Source organism: Echinops telfairi, unplaced genomic scaffold, assembly GCF_000313985.2.
Source record: "Echinops telfairi isolate 266 unplaced genomic scaffold, ASM31398v2 ScPeMD7_21;HRSCAF=78, whole genome shotgun sequence".
In the NCBI taxonomy this organism is placed as follows: domain Eukaryota; kingdom Metazoa; phylum Chordata; class Mammalia; order Afrosoricida; family Tenrecidae; genus Echinops; species Echinops telfairi.
Window position 1 is genome coordinate 14,730,408 of NW_022103918.1, and position 23,649 is coordinate 14,754,056.

At 44.4% G+C, this 23,649-nt stretch overlaps 1 protein-coding gene across 6 annotated transcripts in view; it reads left to right on the forward strand.

Annotated features, from left to right (window-relative positions):
* The window catches only part of PPFIBP1 (PPFIA binding protein 1), a 197,796-nt gene that overhangs the window by 165,772 nt on the left and 8,375 nt on the right, over positions 1-23,649 (forward strand). For 3 of the 6 annotated variants that reach the window (XM_045288394.1, XM_045288396.1, XM_045288397.1), the window contains 13 exons: positions 2,306-2,381; positions 5,497-5,651; positions 8,768-8,883; positions 9,940-9,990; positions 12,084-12,144; positions 12,512-12,541; positions 15,487-15,658; positions 16,111-16,143; positions 18,390-18,540; positions 18,846-18,974; positions 20,399-20,549; positions 21,264-21,375; positions 21,489-21,577. In XM_045288394.1, the coding sequence (XP_045144329.1) occupies positions 2,306-2,381; positions 5,497-5,651; positions 8,768-8,883; positions 9,940-9,990; positions 12,084-12,144; positions 12,512-12,541; positions 15,487-15,658; positions 16,111-16,143; positions 18,390-18,540; positions 18,846-18,974; positions 20,399-20,549; positions 21,264-21,375; positions 21,489-21,577 (1,326 nt within the window). The remainder of the gene's footprint in view (positions 1-2,305; positions 2,382-5,496; positions 5,652-8,767; positions 8,884-9,939; positions 9,991-12,083; positions 12,145-12,511; positions 12,542-15,486; positions 15,659-16,110; positions 16,144-18,389; positions 18,541-18,845; positions 18,975-20,398; positions 20,550-21,263; positions 21,376-21,488; positions 21,578-23,649) is intronic. The other 3 variants (XM_045288395.1, XM_004699995.2, XM_004699996.2) reach the window with 1 other exon arrangement.

A 23,649-nucleotide genomic window follows, 5' to 3' on the forward strand; every position in this document is an offset into this window, starting at 1 on the left:
GGGTTTCTGAGACTGCAGCAGTTGTGGGAGTAAGCTGGAGAAAGCTGAAGATGCCTGCTTTGCAAGGATTTACAGCCTTGGAAAACCCAGGGTGCGGTTCTGTTTGGCCCCATAGAGTGGCTGTGAGTGAGAATCGACCTGGGGGCAGTGGACTTGGCTTTGGTTGTAGTCTTCTGGAGGAGCAGGTGGCCAAGTCACTTCTCCCACACATCCACCAACCTTTCAGTTAGCTCCTTTGAAGCAAGGGTGGTGAGACTTGGTCTTATGCACTTGGGCCATAGTAACAGGAGGGGGAAATGCCTGGAGAAGGACATCATGCTTTGTAAAGTTCAAACCAACAGACAAACAAGCTCACTGCCATCAAGTGGATTCCAACTCTGTAAGACAAGGTAGAACTGCCCTTGTGGGTTTCCAAGACTCTCCCTCGAAGTGGTTGGTGGTTTCGAACTGTTGACTGTAAGGTAGTCGAGAGGTGCCAGAAACCAAATTGGTCGAATTAGAGCAAACAGGCTTAATTGGGGAGAAAAACCCAGCCTGGGCGGAGTTCCACGGTCCACAGTGTCCGGGTGCAGGGAGTCACGCCCCAGGCTATAGCGGTGGTGCTTATATGGCCAGGGAACATGTGACTGGGCTGTCTTGAGTCCATATAAGGTAAAGTAGTCAGGGATTGGGATGTACAGGTATGTCCGGGTTTCTGGAATGTAAGGTGTCTTCCTGGTTTCCGGTGTATTTGTGCCGGGTGCAGAGCGGCGGGCCGAAAACAAAGCGGGCACAGAGCCAAACGGGCCATGCTGAGTGCGGGCACTGAGCCAGACGGGCCGTGCTGGGTGCAGAGCGGCGGGTCAAGAATATAACGGGCCATTAGCCAGCTCTGGTCAGCTCCGCAGGTGTGTGTGGGAGATTCAAGGTCACTTGCTGCTAGTTGTTTCAGCTAGCTCTGGTCAGCTCCACACAGGTGGGGGAGATTCAAGGTCACTTGTTGCTAGAAGCCGGCCTGGTATTGATCCCCCCATACATTGACCTTGAGGTTCATAAGCCCAATGCATAAATACAACGCCACCAGAGCTCCTGTTTGTGAAGTTAAGGGACAGCATAGAAAGAGAAAGAGGCCTTCATTGAGATGAACTGACACAAGGGCCCAGCGATGGGCTCAGACGCAGCAGCAATGATCGTGACGATTGCACAGGGCTGGGCAGTGTTCCGTTTCGTTGACCAGTGGTTGCTATCCGTCGAAACCACCTGGGCAGCACTTAACTAAGAATTGACGGGTTAGGTACAGCTTTTGCTCCAGGACCTGTTACATTTATTATATCTCATACTTCTCTGGGTGGTTCTTCTGGTCTGAGCTGGTTTGGCTATTCGTTACAGTCGTCTAGAGCGGAATAGCCCAGCACTGTGTAATCCACATGTTCAGTGATTGTCAGACTGGGCTAGGTTGGGGTCCACATGATCTCTTATCCTCCAGGAAGTTGGAGCAGGCTTCTTCACGTGATGCTTTCAAGGTTGCTTAGAGCATGGAGAGAGGGCAAGCCCCATCTGCAAATGCTTTTCAAGACATTGCTTGAATCGTGTCCTTTGATATCTCATTGACCAAAGCAAGTCACGTGTCCAAACTTGGACTAGCAAGGCCGTTTTTATAACTACCATAGTCGAGGACGTACGGAAAGAGCTGAGTATCAAGGACAGACCTTAAAGCCCTAACATTTAATAAAAGGAAGTTAGGGCTTATAGAAGTAAAATATCTATGTGGCCAACAGACCAATGAATCAAAATAGAAGAAAAGAAAGGGTTGAAATAGCAGTGAAAGAAAAAGAATAGAGTTTGGTCAGACAAGTGACAAATCGAGGTCAAATTAGGAAAAGAACGAAAACTGTTCATTGTAGTTAGGGGACGTCACTAGTAACTAATCAAGGTCACTCCTTTGAGTGTTTGGGGAAGGGATACGTCAGATGTCGACTAGGCAAAGAAACCAGGTAAAGATCTAATTCTTAAGTGAAGTTAGAGGGGAAAATAATTAAAATTGGAGTTTTTTTCAGGGGGTTTTGTTTTGTTTGTATCTTATTACTTTGTTTTGTTTTTGTTTTTCAAAGATGGCAGCTGAAGGATAGGAGCTCTAAATTTAGAGGTACTTTTTCCATGTCTCTAATGTATGTAGGAAACATCCTAGATATTACCATTTTTACTAGTTTAGAATATACTCTTGGAAAGATGTAAATAATTCCCATCTACTTGTACTTTGTGTCACAATTAATTCGACCATTTTAAAAATCATCGTGTTGAAAGTGACAACTTACTTTGTTACTAGGATCGGAAAATAGAAGATCTTCGACAGTGCCTGAACAGGCACAAGAAAATGCAAGAAACAGCAATATTGGCTCAAGGTAAAATAAATAAAAGAGTGTACCTCTAGAGAGATTCCAGCTTTACTCGATTTTAAGTGGCTGTGAACCTAGGCACTCAGCCTCAATTCTGCCCTGGTCTGCATCTATTGTCCAAATCAAGTAGCTCACTCATTCGTCAACAGTATTTATTGGACTGCTGTTCAGTGTGCTGGCTGATGAATGTACAATAGATTGGTTGATCAAGGAGAGCCTATCGAAGGTATTTATTAGATAGCATTCCAGAGCAAGATAATAGTCTGTGTGAAGGGATCTATGGGGGTGAAAGGACTTCGTGTGTTTAAGAAGTAAAAGAAGACCAGGGGGGCTGCAAAATTGTGAGCAGTGGGGAGAGTCAGATATGATAAGAAAGCAAAGAGTAGGTCATGTGAGGGTTTTTAGGCATGATAAGGAGTTTTGCACTTATTCTAAGCACAGAAGCATTAGCAGACCATGGACAGGGGAGAGGGGAGCAGTATTGGAGGCAGGGAAACCAATCAGGAGACTGGCAGTATTCCAAGTGAGAAAAACAGGATGGTACTGATGATACATACATTTTGGTGATAGACTCGGCATGATGCTTGGTATGAGTTACATGAAGGGAAGGAAGGAGAGGATGCTATCAAGAAAAGACAGACATATGGCTAAAGCAGCTCTGTGCTTTACATGATAGGGAACATGATAGAGAAGACAAAAGAATGAGCATCAACAACAACAACAAAAAAAAGAATGAGCATCATGGGGTGGGCGAGGCGGATTGAGCTCAGCTTTGGACACATGCAGTTCAAGACACCTGTTAGGACATCTGCGTAAACATTGTTCTGCATTTGGTTGAAATGTCCAAACCAACTACAATGTTAAGAACTTCTCTCGTAGAACCCCACAGGTGTGCTGCTTCGTTTTAAGGGTGTGTGAGTCGTCCAGTACTTCATTAGCAGAAATACCACAAGCGCAAGGCTTTACCAACCAGGCACCGCTTAGGAGGCCAGGAATTCGAACTCAGTGCACAGCTCCAGGGGGAGGAGGTGTTCGCGGGCTCTCGGGCAGTGGTTCTTAACCTTCCTAATGCCGCCACCCTTTAATACAGTTCCTCATGTGGTGGTGTGACCCCCAACCATAACATTATTTTCATGGCTACTTCATCACTGTCATTTTGCTACTGTTCTGAATCGAGCAACCCCTGTGAAAGGGTCGTTTGACCCCCAAAGGGGTCATGACCCACAGGTTGAGAACCGCTGCTCTAGGGGAAGGTCCTGCCTCTTTCCAGCACCTGTAGGCCTTCACTCGCTGGCTCCTTGGTGATGTGCTCATGTGTCTTGGCCCTCCTCTTCCCCTGTTTGTTCCTTGCTTGATTTATCTTTTCTATCTCGAGAGATAAACTTAAGACACACCCTGTACTAACAATACTGTCACATTATTGTAACAAAGAAAACCCCTTCCCAAATGGGCTTATAACCACAGGTATAGAGATTAGAATGTACAGCACGTAATTGTGGGGGATACATACTTCAGTCCCTAACAAAAGGTAATCACTGGAAATGAGCACATCTTTGCAAGATGCCCCTGAAACACTGATTGTTTGAAATTTCAATTTTGATGAGTTCACAACGAAAGAAACAGAACTCCCTTTGGACTTGGATCTTTTTCTTTAATTGGTATGCCATCTTTTCCTTCACCAGACCTCCGTATATAAAGACAATAAATATCGGAATAAATAGTGAACCTTTAACTCGCAGAGTAATTTGTAGAGATTCTCATCACTCATCATTTAAAAACATTTGTAAATGTGCTTGACATAATGGATGGATGGATGCATTATGATAAGAGCTGTGCAAGCCTCCAATAAAATTTTTTTTTAATTTGTAAAATCGGGAAGGGTAATAATTGTTCATAATGCCACTGACCATGATTATTGCTGACATTTTTTGTCAACTTCATTCTAGTCTTTTTTTTCCTCTCCATGCCCTAAAACATAATGGTTTTTAAGGAAAGAATTTTTAACCATATGCATTGCCAGAGACCATTGATAATTATGTCCTAGTCCGTTGAAGTATGTTAGCAGTGATTATTTACTAGTATTTAGATATATTTTCTTACCCCTCACACACGTCTCTGAAGCCTAAATTCTAATAGAACCCAAATTAAGAAGCTTTGGTTAAGATCTTTAAACGATTGCAAAATTTGCCATTTCGTATTATCCGGAGATTAGTGTCTCAAGCACATTCTTGCTATTTTTAAAAATAGAATATCTGGCACTTTGTTGTTTATCTTTTCCACGTCTAGGCATGTAACAGAACAGAGGCCTCGGAGCCACTGCCTTGCCGAATACTCGGCTGCTTTTCTCTGCGAGGCTGCTCCTTCTGCTTTGAAATCATCTAAAGGGATCCCCTTTCGGGACACAAAGGCCATCTGCCGTTTTTATTTTTTCCTCTCAAAGTCTTCTCAAGAGCACAGCAGTGTTGAAGTTGAGTTGTTTAAATGGTGACTTCTTTGGTGATCCAGCATCTGTTGCTGAAGAACATATATTCTTCCGTCTGATTCTTCTAAACTAAAAGCCCTAGAACAGCGGTTCTCACTTTCCTCATGCCGTGACCCTTGAATACAGTTCCTCACATTTTGTTGCTGCTACTTCATAACTGTAATTTTGCTACTGTTAAGAATCGTAATGTAATATCTGATATGCAGGATGTATTCGGTGACCCCTGTGAAAGAGCCGTTTGACCCCCAAAGGGGTCGCGACCCACAGGTTGAGAACCACTCCTCTAGAGCCTCCATGTTTAAAACCCAATAACAGGAGGATGATTGGACTAAATTAATTTCTAGTTTACTTTCAACCTGGTGAGCCCATGATTATCTCACATATGATTTCCTCTATTAACGCCACTCCTGGTACTCAGCCTGGCCAAGAGACCCCAGTCATCGGGTGCTCACGGCATACGATGCTGTTACCCAGGTTCTGTGTTGTGTGGTTCACAAGTGATGCTACAAAAAATTGGCCTAGATTTTTTTAAGGGCAGCAAAATGTTTGCCTTCAACATAATTGGGAGGCTACTTTCCTCTAAAAGTGAAATGTTGATGAAAAGCTGCTGCGATCCTTTTGTGTTTTGTCTTGTTCTAGGCAGAGATGGTGACTATGAAGATCTGCCCAATTCTAGTTCCATCTCCACTTTGTTGGATGCTCAGGGGTTCAGTGATCTGGAGAACAGTCCCTCGACTACTCCAGTAATGGGATCTCCCAGTCGTGGCCCGGTGAACACCAGTGTTCCAGAGGAGGTACCTGTAGCCTGGCGGTGTTTTCTTCATATGGAAGAGACAGTCATTCAAACTGGAAGCACTGCTGATAATTTGGGGGGTGGGGTGGGGAGGTTCTTGGGTTGTTTTGACTGCTGATTTGATGTGTTCTAGCAATGCATGTGTCCAATGACCTCTCTTTGAAAGGTGTGCGGTTCCCCCCATCCCTCTCTTTAGTAAATATCTTGGGTAGGATCCAAATTGCTTCTGTAATTCAGGAAAAAACATTTGAATCCTTCGATGATAGATGAAGAGGAATAGTTACATCTTAAATATAAGATTACGGTTTGCTTTTTTTTAAGCAGCGAGTAGATAAAGTGAAGTAAAATGAGATTATGTGGATAAATGTGTTGAGTCACTCCAATGGTGACTAATTTTTTTTTTCCCCCTCTAGCCGTGGAAAAAGCAACTGGGGAGAAATAAGCATTTCTTTTACTTTTCCAGAAAACTGGCACGAAAGCCTGTTTCAGTTACCTATTACATACCACCTCAAAATTTTGTGGCTTGAGTGACATTTCTTTTGCTGATAAATCTGTAATTTGGGCAGGGCACGGCAGGAAGATGTCTGAGCCCCACTTGGCATTAGCTAGTATGGCACGAAGACTGTGGGCTGGAGCCATCTGAAGTCATCTCTTCACTCACTTGTGTGGTTGGTGGTTGATGCTGGCTGTTGGCGGGGACCTCCGCTGGAGCCCTGTCTGGAATTACTGCCCACGTCTCCTTGTCCTCTTCACAGTACGGTGACTGTGTCCTAAGGACAAGCATCTTGCGAGGACCTGGCAAAGTCGTATGACCTTTTATTACGAGTTTTCTCAGTAGCCTTACAGCGTATCTTTTGCTGTAGTCCCATCCCAGACTCCAGGCGAGGAAGCCTAGGCCTGGCTTCTTGATGGATGAGTTGACATGTTACACTGTGAGACGGGAGATGGCATGTATTAGTGCAGCTATATTTGAGAAACTGAACCTTCCACTTTACCCTCTAGCCGCAACCATTGTCATCTCTTCACTATGGGAAAATAATCGCATCCCCTCTCAGAGCACCCTGAGGGCCTGGATTCCGCTTCTCATTTTGTACTGTCTCCATCCCTTTTGGTCTAATTTGGTGGTACCGTTCTCTTAAACACTCATCAGATTCCTTATGAAGCAATTTATCATTCACTGCCGGGGATACACTTGTATATTTAAAACATGCCTTCCCCTACCTTAGGTTTTTCAGCTAGTGCTGTGACCCATGTCCTTAAGATTTCTCATCTTTTGATCTGTCTGAAAGGCTCACTGAGGCTCACTACCACCTTCAATCCCCCTGACGTTCAGTCATGTTTTATAGCAACACCCATGGCTTTCACCTAAAGATCATGTTTTCATGACAAAACTTGAGTGTTTGATCTTTGCTCAGAAGTCATTTCTTAATTTTAAAATAATCCACTGTCTGGACAGACTCGGAATTGGAAGCAGTTCTGTTTTTGAACAAAAACAATCTTGGCTCCTTTGTATTTAATAATTCCTGCATTGGCCATCTCTCCTTTCATGTCTTACTATAGGAAGCATAAAGAATCCGTGGCATCTTTTTAAAAAAAATATCTGCTGCTAGTAATGATAGTATTAGCAAAGAAATTCAATGAGAAAACAACTTTTCTCTATTAAACATAGGAGAGAGCTAAAATGTATAATTAAAATTACAAAGAATTACTGTGTTGGATAGGGTTCTCTAAAGAAAAAAAACCAAGACACTCATGATTTTAGATAGGTAGCAGTGTGGTGAAGCAGGTCTTAAAGGAACCTCAAACTATAGTGACACAGTCCGCTGGTTGGGTGTCCCAGAGGTAGTGTAGCTCACAAGTTGAGGCAGAGAACTAGCTAAGGCAGCCACACACTGGTCAGATCAGAAAGCAAGAGACAGAAAGATGAGGCTCGCCAAGCCATTTATCTCCCTGCCCTTAATTAAGCTGAACCTTATTAATCCCACATGTGTTTATTGGCCAGCTTGGCACAATAAACCTACCTATCACAATTACTTAAAGGAATAAAGAATGTTTCAGAAGGAAAACATCTTCCTAATTGTTAAGTACCTGTTTACACTGAAGTGAAAATAACAGGTGATAGCTCACATGTCCTGGGGGAGGGGCTGGCGCGGGGCTGCTGTGACATTTATGAGACACCCAGGTAACCTCATACCCTTAAAAAAAAGTCTTTGCTGTGCACATTGACTTTTACAGATGAGGGTTTTACTTGGAACAAAAAGTGTTTGGTGAGGACTGAAAAAGCTCTGCCATGTTTATTTTAAAAGAAGATCCAGGAGGGAGATGTACAGTTAAGTTAAAGCTCTGAAGGAGTCTATAACAAGATCAAGAACGATAAGACGGTCTGCTTCTTTACAGATTTACGGTTGGAAGCCGTAAGGAGCAGTTGTGCTCTGTTGGGTAGGGGCTGGGAGTTAGAATTGCTGTGATGGCCGTGAGCTTGGCCGTGAGGGGCGTCTATTGCTGCATGTTGTTACGTGCTGGCAAGTTGGTTCTGACTCACAGCACCCTGTGTACAAGGGAATGGAACACTGACTGGCCCTGGCCCATCCTCACGATCGTTGTTAGCGTTGAGCCCATTGTTGCAGCCACTCGTGTGAGTCCATCTCTGGAGGGTCTTTCAGTGTTTTATTGCCCTTCTACTCTACCAGGCATGGCGCCCTTTTCCAGGCTCCCCCATTAACAAACCCAAAGTAGCTGAGATGAAGTCTCACCCTCCTGTTCTAAGGAGCATTCCGGCTGTGCTTGTTGCTAAGACAGATGTGTTTGTTCTTAGGACAGTCCATCTTTTTTGCCAGCCCCATAATTCAAATGCACTGATCCTTCTTTGGTCTTCCTTCTTCAGTGTCACAATATGCAGTGTCGGATGCAGAACCAAGGCCAAAGTTGCCCACCTGTCTCTGATCGGCACTTCTTCTATGTCGATTTTCATATTCTGAAATTATTTTTACAAATGTAATACAGTTATGGATACGAGTATATGAAATGTTGCTGCTAGATCTTTTTTTAATTGTCTTGCTTTTTGTTACTCCGTGGCTTGTGTTTTGATTGTTTTAACTTTTTGTATTTATATGACAGTCCCACAGCAGCATGTTGCAAGTCTCAATCCCTTCGTTGCTGCCGGCATCTAAAGGCTTGGAAACCTTCGAGAGAGCAAAATTGTCTTCTAAACTAGAGACTTCATTTGAAGAGAAGTATGTCATGTGTTGACCTCACACTAGGGTATAAATGCTCAAAATAGCAGATCAACCCAAAATAAGGTTGCATTGCGTTTACTAGCAAATGCAGTTTTTAGCCAGAAAAACAGGAAACAACCAGGCACGGGCCAGAGGAATGGTGTTTAGTTCCAAATTGTTAAAGTAAAAAGTGTGCTGAAAGGATCGAGTTGGAAAATCCTGAATAAAGTTGGAAGGGGAGCCGGGAGTTTGAAGCAAAACTAAATAACGTGAAAAAGACATGACTTGCTGCTCAGCTAGACCCCCTGTCTGATGGAGACCCTGAGACTCTGGCCACCGCTCAGCCACCGCTCACGGCTGCATCTGAACTCACCCCCATGGCTCAGTTTTCAGCCAAATAACTAGCAAGTCTATTAGCACAGTAACCCAAGGGCAGTACACACACCTTAGAGTAATCCACCATTTGAGGTCAAAGGGGAAGCAGATGCCCAAGGACAAGGTGTGGAGGAGCTAAGAAGGGCGGAAGAAGGGAGGGGAAACCCAGGGAAGAAGGCGGGTAAGTGATACTGCTTTGTGGGGATGGCAGCCAATGACATGACGCAAAGTACGCAGGGGTTTTGGAATGGAAAACGGATTTGCTTGGTAACCCGTCACTGGATTCATAACAAAAAACTTTTAAAAATGAAAGATGTGAAGTAGGACCGAAGAAGATATGATGCTGTCAAATTGGAGTAGTCAGGTTAGAGTAGGGTTTTTTTTAAGAATTAAGATTCTCTAGTAGAGTTAAGTCTCTCTATTCAAGGGTTGTAGCAGGATCGTAGTAACGGCCATGTGGACGACGGCTGTGCAGGAGACAGGACTGAGTGATGGAATTTCCTTCTTAGGCACATATAATTTCTTGCCAATATATTTCCCAAATTGATTGCCTTATCCTATAATTAGGCTAAATAGAATACAATAGCACGAAAAGATAAATAACTCACTTTGCATGGTTTTTGTTCTTAGTAATTATTTTCACCCACAGTATCTATTGACTTTTATTCATGTGATTATTTTATTTATTTTATGTTTTAGTGATGAAAAAATAATCCTTGGGGCTGAAACCCAGCTGTGTGATACTGCTCTGTAAGTCTGTTTTACCAAATGGGAAAGCTGTGACCGGGTGTCGGAAGGGAGGAGGGTTCCCCTAGATGAACAGGAATCAATATTAGCAGTGAATGACATTGAGATTGGAATGAGTCCGTGACTGAGTGAGGACAGCGGTGGCAGGGAGCTGTAAACTTACACAGAAGTGAATCCAATTGCCGTTTGGGTAACTCTCCAGCTCAGGACCACCCAGGTGTGTCAGGGTCGAATGGTGCTACGTGGGGTTTTACTGGCTGATTATTCAGAAGCTGGATCACCAGGCCTTTCTTCCAAGGTATCTCTAGGTAGACCTGACCTGCCACCTTCCGGCTAGCAGCCGAGCATGCTGACTAGTCTCGCCACGTAAGGGCTCCACTAAAAAAAAACAAAAAACGCTTGCTCGTGTATTATTTCCCCATAATGCCAAGCGTCAGCCCTCCATCATCCTTGTCTATATGTGAAGCCCCAGGCCTTTAACTGAATTTTGAGACTGGCCTATATTTTGTCTGCAGTAGAAAAGACTCACAGTGGATGATGTCATGAGTGGAAAGACTGAAATGTACTTTTGCATTTTCAGTTGAATAAACTGACCTAATATCTGTTTATCCAAGTAGAAGTCTGGATTAAATTAGGAAGATCTATTTTCAGCACAGCACTCAAAGATGAGGTTGTTTCTTTGACTTTATTTGGTAACTGACAACCTCTAACAACTTATATACATATCAATACGCAAAGCCTTTTTTTTTTTTTGGGGGTCAAGAACAGACATTGCTTTTCTCTCAGTGAATTAGGGTTGAAGTCTGAATTTAGGGGGCCTGCTATAGGAGAAGGCTCCCTCTCGTCATCAACTGTCTTCTTCAGCTTCCGTAGCCCCAGGGTTCCTAAGCAGTCTGTAGGTAGCATGTTTCCTCCATTTGCCCTTGCTAATTTGTCCCCACCCCCAAACAGTTTTATTGGCATTTAAGTCTCACATCATACCACCCAATAGTTCAGTCGCATCAGGAACAGTTAGCTGTACAGTCATCACCACCATTGGTTTTAGCCCCCATCTCCTCCCCTGCCTTACCCCCAAGGAACCATTAGTGCAGTTACTGTCTCTGTAGATCCACCCATCCTGGATTTTAGACACAGAAAAACATTAAAAAACAAACCAACTCACAAGAATAAGAGAGTAAACCAGTTGAAAAAACTCAATAAAAAAAAAAAACCATTGAAAACTAGAACAAATATAAGAGTTTGTGTGCATATTTATATTAACCTGTTTCATAGAACAGACGGGTTCGTTCATTCATTCTCTCGTTATTCTCCCCATCCCCATCCCCCTCTCCCTCTCCTACCTCACTCCCTTTCCCAGGGTCATGCTCACACTCTCTCTCCCTTTCCCTCTCTCTTTCCCTGTCCTTCCCTTCCCGTCTCTCTCCTCACCCCTTCTACCTCTCCCTCTCTTTTCTAAACTGATTATACCAGCCTGCTGTCAGTTTGGGAGTGGGCCAGCCCTGTGTAACTGAGTGCTTATTAGGTGAAAGAGAAAGTCTCCACTTGTTTACAGCCTTGTTTTGCCATGAGAGGACAACAAATGAGTTAATAGGGGAAGCCACAGAGACTCCTCTCCCGGGCTTTGATTACAATTGTCAAGTGAATTGCTTTGCCAGACACAGAAAATGGATTCCTTTGTGAATTGAAAAGTAAAACTTTGGATTTTTATTTTACTTAGAAGGCCTCTGAATAGATTTTTAAGTTTCTTGGATAAATGTGCACAGTCTAAGCACACTCTGACAGTACACGGAAAACGCTGGTATATTTTCAAATATTTAACATCACAATGACAGTGCTAAGTATTTTTCCAGCTCTTCGAACATGTGCAGGACATTTAGAGCTGTTGGCAGGACGGGCAACCACCCCAGCTTTTAAAAGGACTCAATGTTATAATTTAGTTAAGCACATAAGTGACTGCCTGAATCCAGATTTTTTTCTTTTATTGCCACGATTCAACCCACACACAAATTTAGTTTCTTTCCAAGATGTTCTACTGAGGAACAGTGGCACCAGAGTCACTTAGTATTAATCCCAATTCTTCTTCTTGTTATTTTTAGAACTTCGAGTCTCCAAAAGTCCACCAGCCTGGGCAATCTGAAGACAGAGACAGCCGACGGGGTGGGTTCGATGCTTTTTTCCTTCTTTCTGTTAGAAGCAAACACTGATGGCTCTTCATCGTTTCCCATGGTGCAAATAGAACTCCTAAGAAGAGTTTGTGGTGTCTGTCGATGGACTGAATGAAGTGTTAGGTGCTATGGTTAATGATCGATTTTAAGAAGTATGAGTAGGAAGAATTAAAAGCAGCATGTGAAATACAAAATCCCAAAGTGGGATGCTGTATAATGAGGCATTGTAGAAAGCAATGAAAGTGAATTTTGGAGCTTTACAGTAATTTTTTTTTTAATTTATGGAGTTGTATGTGACTGATTCTGATTATATGAAGGATTCCTACAACCTTAAATATTATTGTTGTTGTTTTGAACAGGAAAAGGAGTCTGTTCAGAAGCCTCCAGAGGTAATTCTTATTATAATGTAGAAATGTCTTAGACTCCTAATATGGGCCGGTTGTTTCAGTAAAGCTACAGTGGGGGGGGGGGGGGCTGGGGGTCCTCAATCATTCTACTTACCTTCCCAGTGGTCACAACTGGCCTTCCTTAGTTGTTGTTAGCCGCCACTCTGGGCTCAGACTCATGTTAGCTGTCACCCAGTGGTGCCCTTAACAGAACAACACGTTTCTTGTTCTGTCCTCACACCCACCACCCTGGGAATGCTGACTCCGTTGTTGCGGATGCTATGTATTCTGGGTGTCTTCCAGCCTAGTGGATTCATCTCTCAGCACTACATTGGACAGTAGCCTACTATGAACCCTAGGTTTTCACTGACTGATTTTCCGAAGTCGATAGACCTTTCTTCCTAATTTACTTTACTTCGAAGCTCTGCCCATTATGGAGGTCCCTGCCACTCTCTGAAACATTGGTGGCAGTGTCCTAGACACACACAAGGCACCACAGTACAAAAAACTCCACAGGTTTTGGGACCAGCATTACCAAAAGCTCACTGCCATCGAGTCCATCGGGACACATAGCAAACCTCAGTAGGGTTTCTGAGGCTGTAAATGTTTGTGCAGGTCCCCTGGTGATGAAGTGGGTTATGTGTTGGGCCGCTAACCTCAAGGTTAGCAGTTCAAATCCACCAGCTGTTCCATGGGAGAAAGATGAGTCATTCTCCTCCCGTAAAGAGGTACGGTCTCAGAAACCCACAAGGACAGTTCTTCCCTGTCCTGCAGGGCCACTGTGTGTCAGAAATAGCTTGATGGCAGTGCGTGATACCCTAAGATGCTAGGAACCCCTAGGTTCCACTCTCTCAAACAGATGATTTGATAGCAGTGGAGGGTTTTTTGTTTTTAATCTTTGTGGGAGCAGACGGCATCATCTTTCTCCCATGGAAGAGTAGTTGGTGGGCTTGGGCCACTGACTTTAGGTTGGCAGCCCGGCACATCCGATAGTGCCACCAGGGCTCTGTAACCTGCCTTGGTCTTCACAAAAAATCCATCTTAGATCGCCACCAATTTGTTTTATACAACCAGGGCCCATTTGAATAAGGTGACCAGACGTCCCGCTTTTGGCAGGACAGTCCCAATTATTAACAAGTTTTCCCGTGTCTGCAGCATTTTTAAAAAGTCCCGGTTTTTTGAAAGAATGCACGACAAGCTAGGGTACAGTTTTCGGCTGCCACGTGGCTAGTTTGCCAGGATATGAGTTTTATTAATGGTGTCCCGCTTTTGTCCCGCTTTACCAATGTTAAAATCTGGTCACCTTACATTTGAAGCAAACATTTGTGAGTCGGTTGGCTATTGTTAAGTCATCATCAACAGGTGATCTGATTCTTCTTCACTCCGATTTTACCAAGAGATTGTCCGAGGGCGATCTCTACTGCCCTTGTTAAGGTTACAGTTGGTGGGTTTTGACTCTTGACTACAGGTTTCTAGGGCCTAAGTCATGATGTGGCCGTAGCCGACAAAGCACTGTGGTCACCGCTGTAATTAAAGTTAGCCTCTGTCCTTTTTGTCTTGCCGGTGCAATAAGGGGTTACTTGATTTTAGCATGACTGTTTAGACATAGATAATGGAACCACTGAATTGCAGCACGTATAAATGATTAGGACAATAGACAGGTAGAGAAGAATACAGAAACCAACAAAGTCACTGCCAGCGTTGAGTCTGACCCTTAGAGACCGTATAGGAAGGACAGGCTGGAACTGCCCGTGGGTTTCCAAGGCTGTAACTCTTCACAGGAGTAGAAAGCCTTGTCTTTTCCCTATGTAGTGGCTCGTGGTTTTAAACTGCTGACCTTCTGGGTAGGAGCTCTATGTCACTAGGGCTCCTGAATTGTGGAATAGCCCCTTAAAGACCTGTGTCCTTTGGCCCTTTGCATGACCTCTTTCCCAGAAACCGAGGGTAAGAGACATTCTAGAAATGACAGCATGCAAACAAAAGCATGTTTCTATAATGCTAAGACAATCTCGAACCAGCCTATTCCCATCACGGCCAATTCCAAGTCACTCCAGGGCTCAGAGCAAGCAGTGTTTGAAGCGAGGTTCAGTCCCAGCGGATAGAAATCTAAGGTGGCTTCTGAAACAACGAAGAAGCATTCGATCGGTCAAGTTTGTATTTCAGGGTATTACGGTCTTTTTTAATTGGTCATCCTTGATTGTTTACCTGCAGGCAAGCCTTGAATATACTATCTTAGAATCCACGAGAAAAAGAAAACAAAACAAAAGACCGCTTTAAGTAGTTAGCGATTGTGCCTCCATGATATTATATTGAGCTTTGATTAAAGTGGCTATTTTCTTAGGAACCTGAGCTGTATTTTAGGCGGCCTTGTGCCACGTTGTTCTTTATGTAGGTAATGCCTTGTGTCGTGTCCTGCACGTGTGAAGGCACGTGTGAAGATGCTCAGGTCTCGGCCGCAAGGCCGGGTGATGCCCCCTTCTGTTGTGCACCACTCAGCTGCTCCTCACCAGCAACAATAACAGCACTCTTAAGTATTTGAAGCCCCAAACACTTTAATACAAGATTACCTTCGAACATGTTGCTGTCTTTTAAATAACTTTCAAAAATTATTGGATAAATGCCATTATCTTTTCATTCCATTTGTCCATCAACTTTTGGAGCCTTCCCCGCCCTGGTATTTGCTATTGGCAATCAGTGTGTTAGCCTAGTTATTCTTTTCAGCGAAACCCTGCACGTACGATTTATCATTGGGCCTGGCACCCAGTACTGTGTGGTACGTGTGTATCCGTGCTGTCTGGCATGTATGTCTATGCCCTCCGGGTCATCATTCAGGGGCCCCGGGGGCGTTGTGGGCTAAGGGGTGGGATAGAGGGTCACTGCGTGTGTTGGGAGCGACCTGATGGCTGAGGGTTTGGGTCTCTGGGTCACTGTGATTGTTTATCTTGCAGAATAAAGCGCCAGGAGAAAGCAGCACCTTTGGAAGTCTCCCTCCCCAAGCTCCGGGACACGGCGCCACTGCGGATGACAACCCCTTTGGCACACGAAAAGCCAGGTCTTCCTTTGGCCGGGGCTTTTTTAAAATAAAGAGCAACAAGAGGACAGTGAGCGCGCCTAACTTGGGTACGTCGGGCCTGCCTTCATGCTTTCACCCTGGCGACCAGACTGCTCTGTTGCCCTGCCCGTGCCCATCTGCTTCTAAGTTTGGGGTTCGCGGTCGTGAGGTGAATAACCCCCATAGCCGTGGGCCTAAGTCCCTCGGTTCTGTGAACCCAGCCCCTCACCCGGCTCTGCCCTGTGGGGTGACCTCTGCGGGAAGAGTAGCTGCAGCGCCACCCCCCACCCCCGCCCCCTCCCCCGGACGTCACTGTGCGGCGGATGCCCGTCTGTGTTGATGGTGGGTCAAGGAAGCCTGTGTGTTCTCACCAGAGGCCCAGCGCCCGGTGCGTGCCTTTGCTCACTGTAGCTTCTGTGAGCTAGAGTTTGACCCGTGTTTCATTTTGTCATTCATTCATTCCCTTGTGTTCTCTCCATTGGGCTGCGTGTGATTGTGTGCGTTGTTGGGATTTCTGAAGACCGTACGCGAAGTGCCAGTGCACCCACCTTAGGTACCGTACCCCTGCATGCCAGCCTGGCCAGCGCTGTGCTCTGAACCAAGCTAACCTTGCCCTTGGCGTTTGTGAGCTCTAGGAAGGGAGCCGGCCTCAATCCGGAAAGAGCGTCCTGGTTTCTTTGAAAACCAAGAGTGTTTGTTCCACGCACCTTCTCCTTGGCAAGGACTCTCTGCCCAGTCTCTGCTTCCACCCTTTTCACCTCTGCTGCTGAGCCTTTGTGAGGGCATCCGAGAGGCCTAGACACACACAGCATCCTCAGAGGCGTGAAAGGCAGAAGTGCTTGGCGTTGTCAAGGTCACCGTGCACCGACTCCCAGGTCCCTGTAGTCCTGCTTCTTGTGCATGTCTCCCGGAGAGCTCCAACCAGAGTAGCCATCGGCTGAGAGCAGAGCCTTGTAGTAAACACTGAAGGTGCTACTTATAGACTTTTTTTCCTCTTAAGGGGATGTTCTATGACTTTTTGTTGCATCGAAGATGGAAATACTATTTAGTGACATCAGAAGAAACTTGATCCATTGTCTGAAGAGTCCGTTTTAAGTTAAATGAGTGAGGAAAGGCCCTCCTTAGGTTCCAAAGGGCTTTTAGGGGATGAGAAGCTCAATCTTGTCCTTTAAAGGGAGAAACCACTATCGGGGAGTGGAGCTCCTGGAGGGAACTAAACCACAAAAAGACAAGACTGAATGCTTTTAAAATGAGGGTGAGCTCAGCAACGTTTTCAGGTGTATCTTTTCCCAGCAGAGCTGGGGGCTTTTATTTGAAAAGGTCCTTGGGATTTCCTTACCTTAAAAAACAAACAAACAATGTCCATGAATCTTATTCACCGGAGTCAACATGGGAGCGCTCTCTTTGTGGTCTTAAGCTTCTGAAGGATGACTAGAATACAGCTCTGCTCAGGTACCGATGCGCACCTGTTTTCGCACCTCCCTTCAAAGACATGTATCGTCAATGCTAAGAGGCGAGTGCTGCTTACTGTAACCCATAATCACAGCTCTGCTTTGTAGAAAGTCAGCCTCTGCAACTTTTCTGTCTTGCTGAAACACTGTACTGGTGATTTTTGTGCAATTTTTACTTCACTTTGTACACTGTAAAATACCACATTGAGAAAGTGGTCGTTTTTATGTTTCTTCGTCTGGGTTTATTCACAAGGACAGCAAAAAGAACTGAAATGGCTAAGGATTGGGGTGCCGGGAGTAGCAAGATCATCAGACACTAATTTCATATCAGAAGGAAGTCCGATGCAGCCCCTCCTCCGCCCCGTGCCTCCGACCGCTGAGGGGTTTCGTGGATGAAGCATTGCCCCCACTGAGTGGATGTGACATGCAAGGGAGAAAGGAATGGCAGGATTTGAATTGTAGTGACAAGGAGGATATTCATTAATTTTATGAACTGTTGAATGAAACATTCATTAATTGTTAAGTGAAATCTGAGAGAAAGACTCACAGAGAAATTGGATGGATCTTTTGGGGGGGGCAGGAGCCTTTTTTCTTTCTTTCTTTCTTTTTTGGGGGGTCTAACATGTACCCAGCACATTGAGAATATGCAGAGATATTCAGAGACGGAGGATTCTCAACCCAAAATTTTGCTGCTACCTGCTTAGGAGTTAGTAAAGCATCATGTTGCGGTGGCCTTGGGTGACGTGAGCTTATCAAGAGATCCTGCAGCGAGAATTTACAACAGAATCTTGGGAGGAATTTAAAGTGGGTTAGAGGAAGAAGAAAGGTGAGGAAACCGCAGCATAGAAGAAACTATGCCGAGAGTTCTAAGAGTGTCCTAGCAGCGTGCGGCCGCAGGAGAAGAAGCCTGGCACTCTGCTCCAGTAAAGCTCACAGCCGGGAGTCCCCGTGGAGCAGCTCTGCGCCGTCATGTAGGTCACCTGAATCGAAATCACCTTGAGAGCAAACAAGTTAGTCACATAGCACCAAGGACCACAGCAAGACTGAGAATAAATTCACTGTGCATTCTAACCACCCCAGGAAAGAATATGGCCATTTTAGCTCACCTTTGCTTCATAACTCAAAGTGATTTAAGTTATAAGTGAATCAACTCTACACAATAGTAGGCTATCGACCATAGAATAGTCCATAAAGTTGTTTTCCATGTTGGACACGTGTAGATCACGAATTTGTAGACCTGCAGAACCAGAATGCCTTAAACGTTGCTAGAACCAAACAGGTTAAGATTGAGACATGTCTGCCTCACACTCTTTAGTTCACTGAGGCTTTTCCTCTGTTCTTGGAATAGCTGAAACAGAAAAGGAGGCGGCAGAACACCTAGACCTGGCAGGTGTGTCTCCTCATTCAAAAGACTCACGGGGAAGCAGCCCCTTCCAGATAGCTCCACCATCTCCGGACTCCAAGAAGAAATCCAGAGGTATCATGAAACTCTTTGGAAGGTAAGCAAACGATTGGACATCAGGAGTGGTCCTTGTATAATATCTTGCTTAAATTATAGAGCAGGGAGAAATAGAAAATTGCATGAAATGGAGTATAAAACTCTAAGCCTTTTGTGGGCTTTTTGTGGAAAGAATATTGTTAGTTGGTACTTATGAAGTCATTGGGTCTTTGTTGAGATTTAGATGGATATGTCTACATACAGGAATAGCGAAAAGGTATGTGCTAGTTTAAAATGCTTAACTCCGGTGTCTCAGCGCTCCTCAGATTATAAATTATGACCTTCTGTATTGTGCCTTCTGTTCAGACTTAGGCGGAGTCAGTCAACCACATTCAACCCAGATGAGATGTCTGAGCCTGAATTCAAAAGAGGAGGGACGAGGGCAACCGCAGGACCTCGGTTGGGTTGGTCTAGAGATTTGGGACAATCTCACAGGTAAGAACGGCCAGATTGAAAGGGCTGATGCGTTTCTACCCATGTGTGGAGACCCCATGGGCAACTGCAGTGTTAGGATCACTCTTGAGTTAACAAAGTCGTTGCTCACTGCCATGTCTGCTCAAAGGGGCCATGACATTGAAAGTGGTGCGACTTGGCCATGAGTGGTGAATGAGAGGAGAGCTGGGTGAAGGAGCTCGTACTAGGGATTCAACAGCAATAGTATTAGGCTCTTGGACTTAAATTCTGGGTGGGACATAGTCTAACTAATCTAGAACTGAGCTCTGGAGAAATGGAATCATGTCGTGGTTAAGATGACAGGTTCTAGAGTCAGACTGTTGGTATTTGATCTCTGGCCGTATCACTTCCTACAAGCCGGGTGACCGGGAACCACCACTTGAGATTCTGTCCCCCTGTTTTCTCATCCTAATAATTAGTACTTCCTCCACAGTGTAGTGTGAACGGTCAATGAGTTCATGTGTTCATGTGTACTGACAGATAAAAAGTGTGCGATAAATGTGAGAGCATTTATAGGTAATACATTTTATCAAAAGTCTTAAGTGTATCAAGACTGTTTAAAGTAATGTGTTCACTTTTTTTCTTCTTCGTAAGACTCTAAGAACTTTTCCTACCCTCAGTAAGAAGTTTACTGCTCCACAGAACTAAAAGGAGGGGGTTGGAAAACATATAGTACAAGGGTCTGTTACCAAAACTTTTAGTGTTTTTGTTTTGTTGTTGTTACCAAATCTTTTGAATGTAATTTGACAATGAACTTTGGGAAAAAGCCTTTTAAACACAGTCGTTCCCCCATGGGTGGAACACGCAATACAGTTTCCAGCAAGCAGGAAGCTCCCCTGGGCTTCTTCAAATACTAGTCAGGCTTATCCATCTGTTCTCTGAACACAGTAGAAGAACCGCTTAGGCTGTTATAAAAAATTTTTTTAAAGTATTCATCCTCATATCTGAAAAACAAAAACTGGGAAGGGGCAATATTTGTCTAAATAAAAGAAAATAGAAATGTATTTTAATTGTTTTTCCTGTACCCGGTAATGGCGTATTACTCTATTCTCATCCAGGTAGAAGCCATTATTTTGACAAAGTTAATTCCAGTTAGACCTGTGTTTCTTTTAGTCTGGTTCCTTTTTGAGAATCCAATCTTTGGAAGATATTGGTTGAAACTAGTACAATGACTTTTTTCAGTTCAACGAGGGTTGTTTTTTTTTCTAGAACAGAGTTATTTTATGGAAATAAAGATTAGTTTTAAAAGGTAACTTTCGGCTGCAGTACTACTTCCTTCTGAAATCTATGTCTAAGTGTTAAACTTTATGGTCAAATGTGGGTCGCTGGGGACTTTCTGGGTAAGGCTAGCAAGTGGTAGCTATTGATGAACATGAGGTTGACTGAGAGTGTTCATTCTCCTGTAGTGACTTGGACATGCCATTTGCCAAATGGACCAAGGAGCAGGTTTGCAGCTGGCTCGTAGATCAGGGCTTGGGCTCCTACCTGAACTCCGGCAAGCACTGGATTGTGTCTGGCCAAACACTCTTGCAGGCTTCTCAGCAAGATCTAGAGAAGGTAACTACTCAACTACTTTGTTTAATTAATGGACACGTCAGCCACTGGACTGTTTTTATGAAAAATAATTATATAGTCATCATAATAAGCCTTAAGGGGATTTTTCTCAAAATAATTAGGTGGCTTTGTTATGAACACAGCTACTCACATGTGGTGAATGTAACTCAGCTTCACTTTGCAAGCCAGCCAAGCTCTGCCCCGCGGTGAGGGCGTCCATCCTGAGGCACAGGAGCTTCGGAAGACAGGGTAGCTCCACTGCACAGACTTTCCTAGACCATAAATCTTTAAATCATTTTATTGGGGGTTCTACAGCTCTTATGACATTCCATACATCAATCATATCAAGCATATTTGTACAGATGTTGTCATCTTCATTTCCAAGATATTTTCTGCTTGAGCCTTGGTATCAGCTCCTCTTACTTCCCTTCCCCCCCACCCTCGGCCATCCTTCATCAATTACATATTGTTAGGACCATAAATCTTTATGGAAGCAGACTGCAGGCATCTTCCTACCACAGAGCAACAGGTGGGTTTGATCTGCCAACCTTTAAAAGTTAAACCACCTGGTGCTTAACCCACGCCACCCCCGGAGCCCTTTTGATTGCGATGGTGGGTGGAGGAAGAGCTGTTCATTTCGTATCCTTGCATCCTCTGCCAAGGCCCCAGCCTGTATTGACAGAACGGCAGCACAAATGTTTCTGTTTATTCTTCCAGGAACTTGGGATCAAGCATTCGCTTCATCGAAAGAAGCTCCAGTTGGCATTGCAAGCGCTGGGTTCCGAGGAAGAAGCAAATCACGGGAAGCTGGATTTCCACTGGGTCACTAGTAAGAGGTTTTCACTCACCATCGTCATAGCAAGAACTGCTGTCTGCTTTTCTTTTTAATTGCGAGATCAAGTTTTGCGCGGCATGATGTCAACCCTGATTTCTCTGCGCTAGGATGGCTGGATGATATTGGACTCCCGCAGTATAAGACTCAGTTTGATGAAGGAAGGGTCGATGGTCGGATGCTGCATTACATGACCGTTGTAAGTAACTCTCCTGGGACTGAGGGTAGTCCACCTCCCCGCCCCCCCCCCAAGAGTTAAAAGAATAAGCAAAGTGCATTTCCCCAGTGACGTCAGGAGAGTTTGAAGCGACTGCTTTCGCATGTCCGTGAGAGGCAAGATGGACTGCAGGAGAAGCTTGTTCCGGATTCCCTTGTTGTATTACTGTCCTCCTTAATTTACTTTTGCCCAGTTGGCCCTCTGTGAGGGAGGCAATGAACTTAACCGCTGAAGGCACCTTCTTCTTCTTTTTTTTTTTTTTCCATCTTAATTAATTAATTAATTAATTTATTTTTAAACATTTTATTAGGGGCTCATACAACTGTTATCCCAATCCATACACACATCAATTGTGTAAAGCGCATTTGTACATCATTTCTAAAAACATTTTCTCTCCATTTAAACCCCCGACATTAGGTCCTCATTTTTCCCCTCCCTCCCCGCTCCCCCCTCCCGCATGAGCCCTTGATAGTTTATAAATGGGTATTTTGTCATATCTTGCCCTGTCCGACTTCTCCCTTCATCCACTTTTCGGTTGTCTGTCCCCCAGGGAGGAGGCCACACACAGTTCCATGTAATCGGTTCCCTCTTTCCTACCCATTCTCCCTTTACCCTCCCTGTTTTGCCACTCACACCACTGGTTCTATAGGGCTCATCCATCCTGGATTCCCTGTATTTTCAGTTCCTATCTGTACCAGTGTACCTCCTCTGGTCTAGCCAGTCTTGCAAGATAGAATTCGAGTCATGGTAGTGGGAGCGGGGAGGAAACCTTTAGGAACTAGAGGAAGGTTGTATTTCTCATCATTGTTACATCGCACCCTGACTGGCTCATCTCCTCCCCGAGACCCCTCTGCAAGGGGATCTCCAGTGGGAAGGCACCTTCTTCTTTCAGTAAATGGAACGTTTCGAACAGCTAACTTAGAGATTTTTCAAAATCAACGAAGTTTGGAGTTTAATTCATGGGGCTTTTTTTTCCTCACCCTCTCTTTCTTCTTTCTCCTTTGAATCAAAGTCCTTACACTGATGGGTACATCATATAAACCTGCATGTAATAGTTAAAACTTACCGCGTGTTGCACAATTATGATATGCCTGATGCCCTTTGAGGAGCCCTGGTGGGGTAGTGGTTATGTGTTCAGCTGTGACTCACATGGTTGGCAGTTTGAAACCACCCTCAGCTCCGCAGGGTGGTGGGGTAGTGGCAGGGTGCATGGTGGGAACTACACTTTCTACTCCGGTAAGCCGTGACAGCCTCGACAGCCCACAGGGGGGCGCCATGAGTCAGCATGGACTTGATGGCAATGACTTTGCATTTTTGAGATGTTTTTCTAAACACTTTGTTCAAATTAATCCTCAACCACCCTTTGAATGACTATTATTGCTATTCCTACTTCTGGGTGAGGAAACTGAGGAATCACGAATCTGGGTATCCACCGAGGTTTGGCAGTCAGAACGTGATGGAGCACTTAAACGTGGGTGTCTGTCTCTCAGCCCCTGCCCTCACCCTGTCACTGTTTGGCCTGAAAGGACTCAGCCAGTACTTGCTCGCAGACCCCAGTTTGAGTAGGTGCAGGCTTTTAAGCTCACCAGATACACGTGTCTAACTTTTAGGAGCATAGCAGAGTAAATGTCCTTGGAAAGTTTGGCCTCTGAAGTCCTTTAAGCCACAAAGAGGCTGTTTTAATTTGATGCCCTAGATTGGATCACAGAATAAAGAATCTCCGTGATATAACTCATGAAGTCTGTAGTTCATTGTACTGTTGTCTATATGGATTTCTCTATTTCCATAAATGTATCGTTGTTCGAGAAGGTGCTGACATTAAGGAAAGCTGGATGAAATATATAGAGACTCTGTATTTCTCTTTTTATTTTGTAAAGATACATTATTTCCACCCATCTTTTTCCCTGGATTTCATATAAACACAACGACAATCCTGTTTTTTCATAGTAATACTTTAAACGATTCGGTACCAAGCCCACCCTCGGCCATCCTTCATCAATTACATATTGTTAGGACCATAAATCTTTATGGAAGCAGACTGCAGGCATCTTCCT